Genomic DNA, 12032 nt, shown 5'->3' on the forward strand with positions numbered 1-12032 from the left:
AAATGATCAGACCCTCTTTATATAGTAGGAGAATCTTACTTTTGATACAATTCTATATGAGGTAAGAAATCCCATGATTAGCTAATAATCGGCTTCTACTTAATACGTGTCAGAATTTCCGCCGTGATCCTTGCTCGATCGTGGATATTTCGACTTTCCGTTATTTGGCTCGGTAAGTTTTCCTCGATCTCGCTCGATTTCTATCTTGCTCGGTCTCGATCTTGATCGGTCTCTGGGTCACGAGCTCGGCAATCTAACTTTGCATCATGGTTCGATATAACACGAGGCTGAACCTTGGCCTATCATGTTCTGGTCTCGATTAGTCATACAAAGAGGAAACCCGATTTTAACCCTATACAATTTGGACATAAATTTGGTTGAAACTTGAAAAATGAGTTTTGAAATTGTGTTAAAAAATATTTTTGGAAGTTAAAGTTATGTTTTCATCCAAAAATTGTCCTAAATCCGTTTTTAGAAACTTGAAGAAAAATTCAAACTCTCTCTCGAAAACTGATTCTATTCCATAAACAAAACAATATTTTCAAAATATTTTGAAAGCTTTGACATGCTTACTTAGCTCTCCGGCCAGATTTAATGAATTTTTCGATCAAGTTTATTTTCTGACTAACAAGCCATAATTAGTTCGATCATTTTAAAATGACCAAAAATAGTTTAGTAATGCCTCGACAGGAAAAAGAAAATCATAAGTTGAATGATGAGAAACGTAACACAAGACACAAAAACCGATAAAAAAAAATAATGGACAAAAGTCGGCATAAACCAAACCGATAAAAAAACGACTTAATTAGTTTGATTTGATTCAATAATTAAAAAATCGACTTAAATAATTTGATTTCATTTTAGGAAAAATCGATCCAAGCCGAATCATAAATACCCTAACATGTTTTGTAAAATTTTATGCTCCGTCTGATCCAATTTGGTTCAGAGTAAGTGTTCCTCTAGGAAATCAAGAAATCATTAATTCCTATTCTATTTTCACTTTTATTATTACTAAAATAAAAGAGAAGAGAAGGTCAAGCACCTTGAAAAGAAAAGCTCAAAAGAATAAATCTAACAAATAATCAGTTATAAGAGAAGGGAAAAAGTTTGAAAGACATAATAACAAAAAATTCACCTGCATAATTCTCCCTCGGTCCACAATAAATAACAATTTTATCTTTTTATTTTGGTCCAAAATAAGTGTCTATTCACATAATCAAAAAGGAATTAATTTTATTTTTCCAAAGTTTGCCTTTATTTACATATTCCAATATGTCAAGATAATAATTAATTAAGGTTAATTTATAATATATTTTTTTCTCTAAAAGTTCGTATTTCCTTAATGGGTGCACCAAAGATAAAATTGTTATTTATTGTGGAATGGAGGGAGTATTATTCTTAAAATAATGATTGTGTAAATATTTTTTATATCATTTGTACAAAGAGCTTAGACTCTTTTTGGAATTATCTACAACATCTTATAGTTATAAAATCAAGTCTATACGCATTATTAATTAATGTAAAACACGTATCTCAATCTGATACTGTAACAATTTAGTACTTCCTTCGTCTCATATTAACAGTCGTGGTTACTAAGAATAATTATCTCAAATTATTTGTCATTTTAGAACTTCAAGACAAAACCGATTAGTTTTTTTCCATTTTTACTCTTAGTAATATTATTGTTCCTGAAAATGAAGATAACACATAAATAGAATAAATATTCAATAAAGAGAGATTATATCTTATGACATAAATAAGGGTAAAATAGTCCAATCTTTTTCCTAATTAATATTTCTTAAAGGGCATGTAAAGAGAAACACGACACATAATATGAGACGGAGGGAGTACAATATTAATCACAGAAGTTGAAGGGAAACCTCGGAATAATGATCAAGTTGTCTCCGTATGACTTATAGATTACAGGTTCGAACCGTGGAAGCAGCCACAAATACTTGCATCAGGATAGGTCGCTTACATCACATCTTCTTGGAGCGACCCTAGACTTTGCGTGAACACGAGATATTTTATGCATCGGATTGCCCTAATCACATAAGCTAAACTCATTTATTTTAGTGATGGACTTCTTGTTTTATTTTTGATTTTTTGGAATTACTTTAGTTGTTGAAATGATAATATAATGGACTTCAAATACAGGAACTCCTACTTAAAAACATCAGATAGAAACAAAACCTGGCTTCAAATGAAGCCACTTATACAATGAAAACTGAAAGAAAACAAGCATGAAAAAAATTTAAACTTATTATGTGTAAGGCAGTATGGTTTGGCTAGCCATGCAAAGTGCAAAATGGCACAAAACTTTGTTTTACATATTTTTTGCAATGTGTCAATCTTTAAAACTAATACTTTCTACTATAAATAACCTTCATTTCCTACTTGATCTTCACTTCCCATTAGCACAATAATACTTTTTTCTTCTTCTTATTTTTCTGCTAACAATTATAATCATGGCTACTACATGGTTTTCTTTTTTCTTGAGTTTGCTTTTGCTTTTGCATGGTAATTTTGCTCAGCAAAGGTACTGTTGAATAATACCTGTTCTTTTTGTTTGTTAAAATAGTTCCTATTTTTAACAGTTCGTTAGTCAAAATTATAAGGATGTTATTTACATTGGGTGGTCACTTTTGTAGCCTTGTATTTAAAAGTTGTCCACTTTTTAAAATTAGACAAGTGATCTGAATATTAGGTTAGAATTTTAAGCTTCAAATCAGGCGGTCACTTCCAAACTTCCGACCACTGGTCTAATTTTGTAAAAAATGCTGACTTCTGAGTACAAGGACATAAAAGTGGCTATTTTTGCAAATCAGTGGAATTCCTGCTCAAAATTTTATTTGAATGTTAGTTTGAATTTAAACTTTAGACCAAGTGGCCACTTTCCAACTTCAAGCCACTGATATAATTTTGAGTTTAAACTTTAGACCAAGTGGCAACTTTCCAACTTCAAGCCATTGATCTAATTTTGAAAAGGTTGCTAACTATGGCCATAAAAGTGACTATTTTTGCAAATCAGCAGAGTACATGCTCAAGCAGTGCTAGTAGCTGAGGATTTTTTCTGAATTTTATGATAAAATCAAGCCAGTTTTCAGCTATTTCTCTGCTGATCTCTTAGCCTTTATTCGTATTGTGTTCACAGAGGCGGATCTAGCATGCAATATACGGGTTTGCATGAATTCAGTAGTTTTTGCTTAGACGTGATTTATTAAATATCGTTAAATGTTTGACACGAAGGGAAGCCTTGAAGCAACGGTAAAGTTGTCTCCGTGTGACCTATAGGTCACGGGTTTGAACCGTAGAAGCAGCCACTAATGCTTGCATTAGGGTAGGTTGTCTACATCACACCCTTCAAGGTGCGGCCCTTCCCCGGACCCTACGTGAACGCATGATGCCTTGCGCACTGGGCTGCCCTGAGTTATAAATATTTGACCGTAGCCTCAATTATTATTGTATATTAAATTGAGATTGCTATAAAAACCAATAAACTTCAAATCCTGGACCCGTCTCGAATAGTTCATATTCTATTTAAATTTCCAACAGGTACCAGCAGCAATATGGCCAGCAGTGTCAAATTAACAGACTCAATCCACAAGAGCCATCCTTTAGAATGCAAGCAGAAGCTGGAGTTACTGAGTTTTTTGACACAAATAATCAGCAATTTCAATGTGCTGGAGTTTCACTATTTCGCCATGTTATTCAGTCCAGAGGCCTTCTCTTGCCTTCTTATACTAATTCTCCACTGCTTGCCTATGTTGTTCAAGGTGCTAATTAATTAAAACTTCAATTGATTTTGAAATATATTTTGCAATTATGTCAATAACAAATAGGTCTATATCTCCTATTGTGTCACTTGCTATGTTGTTCAGACTCTTGAGTCGGATGCATGTCAGATCCTCCAAATATAGTAGAGGATCCGACAGTGGACCTCTATTTCGTATACCAGCCATCTATTTCGTATTTCGTATTCTGTATTTCATATATCTTATATTGTTGTTATTTTATTATGCGTTTTTATGGTACTAATATATCGTCTCTTGTTGCTTTCTTGAGCCGAGGGTCTCCTGGAAACAGCCTCTCTACCCTTCGGGGTAGGGGTAAGGTCTGCGTACATATTATCCTCCCCAGACCCCACTTATGGAATTATACTGGGTCGTTGTTGTTGTTGTTGTTTGATCCGACAGTGGACCGACACAAGTGCATCCGCATAGGTCACATTAAGTTGTTCGTCTAATTTATTTTATTTATTATTTTTCAAATATACATATATTATTAAATGGGATTTTAAAAACTCTTATATATCCACCTAACTCTATACTAACCTATATATAATATTTTTTCTGTTTCATTTTTATATGACAATATTATTACTTTAATTTAGGTTCAAACAGTTTTTTTTCCTTTGACCACAACCTTTTTATATATTTTTATTATAAGAAGTTGTTATTTATACTAGTGTGATTTTATCTATTTTTTTTTATTAGTAAATTGTATCTTAAAAATTTGATGTCTGAATTAAAAAGGAAAATAAAAGTGTTGACCTCATATTTTGACCCTTCCACTCTTTTTTGAAACTAAAGAAATGGAGGGAGTATTATTAATATCTTTAGTATCTAGATATAAAGACACAAAAAGGTATAAATTATGGTGCTTATAATATCTCCTACTCAATATTCATGATTCTATTTATGATAATCCTGAGAGGAATGTTATGCTAAAACTTCGTTAAGTTAAACAATGTGATTTGAAGAACATGATCCGTATTGAATACAGATGAACCATGTTGTAAGCTAAGATTTAGTATAAGTGAACTAGATAAAACGGAACAGTAACAATCTTGTGGTGAGTGATGATCTTATTATATGTAAACAGGTCGAGGATTTTATGGGATCATGAACTCGGGTTGCCCCGAGACATTCCAATCATCCCAACAAACTCAACAGAGAATTAGAGGCAGAACATTTCAAGATCGTCATCAAAAGATTGAACAATTTAGGCAGGGTGATATTATGGCATTTCCTGCAGGTGCTGCACATTGGCTATATAATGAAGGAAATGAAGAAGTTGTTCTTGTTGTTCTTGAAGATGCCTCTAACAATGCCAATCAATTGGATCAAACCTCTCGGGTACGTTAAGAGAATTATTGCACGATTAATTTATCACTCAATCACAGACCGCTCTCAGTCATTGACTCGTTGTTATTGTCTGAATTTTAGTTGTCTAATCAAACCCAAAATTATGTATCTATTTATCACATTGTTTTGAAGGGGGGCCTTGGAATAACTGTAAAGTTGTCTCCATGTGACCTATATGTCACAGTTCGAGACGTGGAAGCAGCCACTAATACTTGCATTAGGGTAGGCTGTCTGCATCACACCCCTTGGGGTATGGCCCTTTACTGGATCTTGCATGAGCGCGAAATGCCTTGTGCACTGGCTGCCCTTATTTATCGCATTGTAATGCAATATACAGTCAAAACTGAAGTGATTGATTACTTCTTGAAATTGTCTTTACATAATGTATTTGAATGTTCACTATATGCAGAGGTTCTTTATTGCTGGAAACCCGCAACAAGGACAACAACAACAAGGGAGACAATATGGTGGCAGCACTATGCGAAGGGAGCAATTTCGATCAGGCAATGTTTTCAATGGCTTTGACATAGAAATTCTATCAGAAGCGTTTGGTGTTGACAGGTCAGTGCTAAGAACCTTAAACGTTAAATTCATCGATCATGTTTAAATTCTGAATCCACATCTGTTATTACAGGGAAATGGCAAGGAGGCTACAAGGACAAGATGACATGAGAGGCCATATTGTTAGTGTTCAAGAAGGGCTTAGAGTAATTAGGCCACCTTTTTCACAAGAACAAGAGGAACAACAAGAACAAGGACAATATGGCCGTGGTCCTATGACTAATGGAATTGAAGAGACAATTTGTACTGCTAAGGTTAGAGAAAACATTGACAATCCCGCTCGTGCTGATATATACAACCCGCGTGCAGGACGTTTAAGCACTGTCAATAGTTTCACTCTGCCCATTCTTAGCTTCCTCCGACTCAGTGCCGCTAGGGGAGTTCTCTACAGAGTAAGTCCTTCCGCTTAAGTTTTATATACTGACGTTTTTTAAAATATTTACACAATCACGTCACTCGTGAGGTAATTATAGGTAAATTCTACGACAAGTATTGATTAGTGACGTAACTATTGCATGTTAAACTGCACTGATAGTGTAAAAAATCTTTTTTTCGTGTATACAACTTAAATCCATTAAAAATGAACTACTACTAGTGGTACATCTAGTAAATGTGTTGGATTCTGAACTTTGTATACAAGTGCAAAACGAGTCGCGTTTAATAGTAAATATGTCGTCTTCTGAAGTTTTAATTCAAAAGCATCAGTGCGTAGAACTTAAACTCTTTCTGAAGCGTGTCACTGCATGCCTCAAGCTTTTGATGTTCTTCTATAATCTCAATTATGTTCTCTAAAGTTACTTATTTTCGGACGAAAAATGTGCAGAATTCGATGATGGCACCACATTGGTACGAGAATGCACACAGCATAATCTACATAACAAGGGGTGAATCAAGAATTCAGATAGTAGATCACAGAGGACGAGCAGTGCTAGATGATCAAGTTCGCGAAGGACAATGTTTAGTAGTGCCACAGAACTATGCAATTGTAAAACAAGCAGGAAATGAAGGATGTGAATGGATAGCATTCAACACTAATGACAATGCCATGATCAACACCCTGAGTGGCCGTACCTCGGCCATTCGTGGGCTGCCCTTGGATGTTATTGCCAATGCTTATCAGATATCGAGGGATGAAGCGCGAAGGCTTAAGTTTAACAGGGACGAAACGCTCATTTTTCGTTCTACTAGAAGATCGCCGCGCTCCTATGAGAGAGTAATTGGTCTGGTTGATGAGGCTAATAGTACTAGCATTGCTTGATAATTAGAAAAGGACTTGAGGTATTATGTTCTCATATGTAATAATATGTAAGTGCGGCATGTTTCTGTAATTGAGAAAGAGTGCAAATGAAGAATAAATTTCTCAATACAAAGAATGTTAATAAGTACTTCGAAATCTTGATTGTGCATCTTTCTTAGTTTTTTTCTTTTTTAGTTTTTCATCCGGTGTTTAGTACTTCATTGGGATCTGACTAATCTGAATTCGCGCCGAAAATTTTCGCATTGGGGGATAAAGCACTCCGTAACAAAAACTATGTAGGTTTTACTTTTCTTTAAGATTCAAGAATTATAAACAAACCATAGTTAGTTTGAAGGTCTTCATTTTTCTCCTGTAGTTTCTTGGATGATACATGGGCCTTGCAGTAACGATAAAGAGTTCGAACCGTAGAAGCAGCCACGAATGCTTGTGTTAGGGTAGGCTGTCTATAATACACTCCTTGGGGTGTGACCCTTCCCCGGACCCAGCGTGAACGCGAGATGTTTTGTACATCGGGGTTGCCCTTAGTCTAGAAATCAACTTTGCTTTCTAATTTTTGCTTTTCAAATGCATAAACTGATATAAATTTCCATGGAGATAAACACTAACCATAAAAGCTTTTTTAATTTCTGAGTCCATATATATGATATTTGAGTTACATTATACAAACTAAAAGGGAAACTAAACCACTTCTATACAACAGGAACTATCCTGTTATTATACATCGGATGATGCTCCAAGTCTGCTGCTGCCTCATTTTCATTCTTCATTTTCTCTAGACATCTCTTCCAGAGACTTTCCTTTTGATTCCGGATAAGGTTGTTATGTGGTCTGGGCCGGGCCTAAATGGGCTAAACGGGATCGGACTCTGGCGGGCCGGGCCCAAGCAGTCCTGAGCCAAACGGTCCCGGTCTTAACGGTCCTGGAGGGTGGAACCGGCCCACTGTGGGCCTAAGCCCACATGGGCCCGTGATAAGTGGGTCGGGCCCACGGACCTAAGTGTTCCGGGCTATTTTTTTTTGAATTTTTTTTATCTAAGACAATTTCTTGTAAATTATATTATATAGTTGTGACTTAAATCTTCTAATTCAAATTTAAACACAAAAAAATTGTAAAGAAATATTCAAGGGAATAACTTATAATTTTTATTTATTGCGACATTAACAAAAATGCCAATATCTTTCTTAGTCTTCCTCCCCCAATGGAACGAGCACAACAAGATGCTAATACCATCATTAAAAGAAAAAAAAAACTAATGAACATGTGCCAAAATACAAGTTACATATTAGTCGACATATTATCTCTAACAAATTTCATAAATCCTTCAAGGTTCGGAGGAATTTTCGTTGGTGGTGGCGGAAAAGAAGCTTGTTCATCACCGCTTCCGGGCGAAGCAGTATCCTCCACAAGTTCCGCTAGCATTTCTTCATAAGCTTCGTCTATCTCCGATGGTGATTCAGTAAGTCCAAAATTTCTTCTTTCCGAACGGATCCAATCTCTGAATAGTACTGATTTTTCCAAGCTCTCCCTCATAGACGCTCTATGATCACCGATTTGAAGTTTCGCTTGACTGAATGCGCTCTCCGATGCCACTGTTGAAGCTTGAATACTTAAAATATCTCGAGCCATCCTTGAAAGAAACGGATAGTGTTTTTCTTTGTCCTTCCACCATTCTAAAACATTAAAGGAGCCGTCGGGATTCTTTGATTCAAGTCCCTGCGACAAATAAACTTGAAGCTCATTTAGTTGTGAACTATCACCAATATTATCACCTTGAGAACCCCTGAACCCCGTCCAAGAACTAAGTGCTTTTAGGCCCGCAGTTCTTTTAGATGATTGCGAATTAGACGAAGTAGGAATTGGAACATTTGGTTTTGCATGATCTAAGGCAAGTTGATAAGCATTATAAATTGTTTGAGCATTTATTTTAATTGAGGCTTTTGCATATGCAAATGTAACAAATTCCTCATGTGAAAAGTGATAAAGCCTTATAAATATTTGTATATCAAAAGTGAGGACCTCCTAATTTCATGGTAGGATTTAACATGGCAGCAACACCATAAATAGGGGGATAGGGAAAAAATATTTTTTAAACTTATCTATTATAGAATCAATAGCAAGTTGATAAATTACTCCACCCTCTGACAATTGAGTAAACAAATTTGCAAGTTCTGCAATATAAACTAAATAGTTAGAAATAGTAGGGTAATATTGCCTAGATAATTCATTTGTAGCAACATGAAATTGTTCTAAAAATTCTACAAGAATTTTAACATTAGTCCAATCCTAATTTGTAAGGTGCTCATCATCATCACCACCACCACCAACACGAGCATTAAACGTTGCGTTTATTGGATTTCTATATTCATACGCAACAACTAAACTTTCATACATGTAATTCCATCTAGTCGGACAAGGTTTAGGAACCTTTCTTTCTTTAAGGCCAAATTCATCACATTTTTAAAATTATTCTCTAAGTCTACTTCTACGGTTTGAATAAAAAGCCAATTAGAGCCATTTTAACCTTTCAATTTCAACATTTAAAATTTTCATACCATCACCGACGATTAAATGATAAATATGACAAATACATCTAACATGAAAAATATTACTAAATGCAGGATTTAGTGTAGTTGTAAGCAAGCCTATAGAATTAGTGTTACTAGAAGCATTATCCATTGAAACTGACATTATTTTATCTCTAATGCAAAAATATTTACAAATATCTGCAACTGTGTTAGCAATAAACTTACCTAAGTGACGTGAATTAATTATTCTATAAGCAATAATGCGCTTTTGCATTATCCATTCCTCATCAATCCAATGAGTGATAATAGTAAGATAATCATAGTCATTACCACTTCTACCAATATCAGTAGTAATAGCAACGCAACAATTTATATGAGTAAATAAATAGCGCAAATATTGTTCATATTCAAGTTTATATTTATAAATATCGCTCTTTACGGTTGTGTGAGGCCATCCTTTATAAGTAGGATTAAAAATTCTTCTAATATAATGCACAAAGTGAGGGTTAGAAGGAAAACTATAGGGTAAGCATATAACAGTAACCGTTTTTGCCAATTCTTCACGATCTTTATTTGGATCGTAATATAAAATGTCACCGGTAACAGTGTTAATTCCCGGTTGAACTAGATTTGACCCGGTACTCGGGTTAACCTGAGTACCTACACTTGTCCCCTCTTGCGCATCTTTCATCTGAAGAAATCTAGCTTTATCTTTAGGGTATGTCTTTATGTGTCTAGTCAAACTACCCACACCGCTACGGTCTCCAGTAAATTTACGAGCCATCAAAGTCCCACAAGTTTTACACTTAGCCTAATTTTGATCTCTTAGTTGAATAAAAAAGTGTCAAACAAGAGATGTTTCGCACCGTCTAGAAGGTTGTCTATTAAAAGTAAGGGTTACTACATGAGGGTCAGGCTGGGCATCATTTGAATTATTATCAGTTGGGTTAACAACAAGACTATTAGGTGTATCATCTAAATCCGGTTGCGTTTCATCTAAATCATCATTTTTCTCATCATTTTCATCGATAGTTGGATTATCATAAAGATCATTCATATATTCATCATTTAATTGTTGACCTGGTGCAATATCATGGTAAAATTGACTATCGGTAAATTGAAAACAAGGGTTATCACTATCAACAAATAACAGGTGGAGGAGGACGGGTAACAGGTTTGGGTCGGGGAGCCGGGGGAGGAGTAGTAGTTTGGCCACTAGATTCACCAATTTTAGATTTTCTCTTACCACCAAACATTTTTTTCAAAGGAAGGCCATATTAATTATAATTATACTAACTAAAACAAACAAAACTATAATATTAAAACTCAAGAGTTGGAACGAGTTTACCGAATTGACGAACAACTTCTTGAAAATTGTATATCGTTGAAGACTTGAATACTTCGATTCACCAACTTCACAATTTTTCACAAATTGCAATAATAAAGTAAGCAATTATAGAAGAAAATTAGAGAAAAATTGATGATTTTGTGAGTAAAAATGAAAGAATGAGGGGATATTTATAGTTGAGAATAGAGAAAAAGTATAATTATAAAAAGTTTGGGAGGCAAATGACTATTTTTTAAAAATCCAAACGGCTAAATTGGCAGGACAACGACTAGTTTTTAAACTTCCAACCGTTGGCCAATTTTTTTTTCTTAAAAAAATATTTTGAAAAATAGTCATTGGGCCCGTTAGGCCAAGTTGAACCGGCCCAGACCCGTCAGTCGGTCCCGGGCTCGCGGTCTCTCCATGTTGGACCGGGTCACAGTGAGCTCCTGTGACAGCTTGGGCCCGGACCATACGAGCTAGCCCGTTTAGCCCAAAGCCCATGTGGGCTCGCGGGCTTGGACCCAGACCACAATACATCCTTAATTCCGGAACCAAGAAAGTGAATAACGTGCCGAGAAGATTGATTACACCTAGCACAATGAGGGAATTTCTAACTCAGCCAAATACAAGAATCCGAAAGCGTCCACCATCGTCCCTAAAAATATCCTATTTGGTACAAATTTTAGCTGCTGTAAGCAATGCCAAGTAAAAACTAAGTGAATGTTGTGCCTAGAAAGTATGAATTGACTTAGCACTTGGGCTGCAAAGCATAAGTCAAGTCTTGTAATTGTTAAGTACAATAGCCTACCAATCAATTTTTGATAGCTACTAGCATCTTGCAGTCAGGAGCGGACCTAGAGCATCCAATACGGGTTTTCAGGAACCTAGTAACCTTTACGTAGACTCTGTATTTATATTAAGAAATTCATTAAATATTTGTAAATATCTAACTGTGAACTCAGATATTATTACATACTATTCCAAAATTACGGTAGGAACCCATAAACCTCAAATCCTGGATCCGCCTCTGCTTGCAGTTGTGCATCTTCAGTATTCCCAACATGTCTGTCATAGGCCACTGTAGTGAGTTTGTGATTTTGTTCCATTTGGTGTTGATACAGGTCTGCATGCACTTTGGCTAATCTCTGAAATCAACTCCAATGCATATTTTCTTTGATTGAGTAGAATACCTTTATTGGATCTCATCACTT

At 35.4% G+C, this 12032-nt stretch overlaps 1 protein-coding gene across 1 annotated transcript; it reads left to right on the forward strand.

The window, feature by feature from the left end:
* Nucleotides 1–2468: 2468 nt before the first annotated feature.
* Nucleotides 2469–6966, forward strand: LOC104214998 (11S globulin seed storage protein Jug r 4-like). Its single transcript, XM_009764732.2, has 6 exons — nt 2469–2539; nt 3556–3776; nt 4885–5138; nt 5557–5708; nt 5782–6100; nt 6532–6966. Exons 1-6 carry the CDS (start codon nt 2469–2471, stop codon nt 6964–6966), a joined length of 1452 nt encoding a protein of 483 aa, XP_009763034.1.
* Nucleotides 6967–12032: the final 5066 nt, after the last annotated feature.

Source organism: Nicotiana sylvestris, chromosome 2 (genome assembly GCF_000393655.2).
Source record: "Nicotiana sylvestris chromosome 2, ASM39365v2, whole genome shotgun sequence".
Lineage (NCBI taxonomy): Eukaryota > Viridiplantae > Streptophyta > Magnoliopsida > Solanales > Solanaceae > Nicotiana > Nicotiana sylvestris.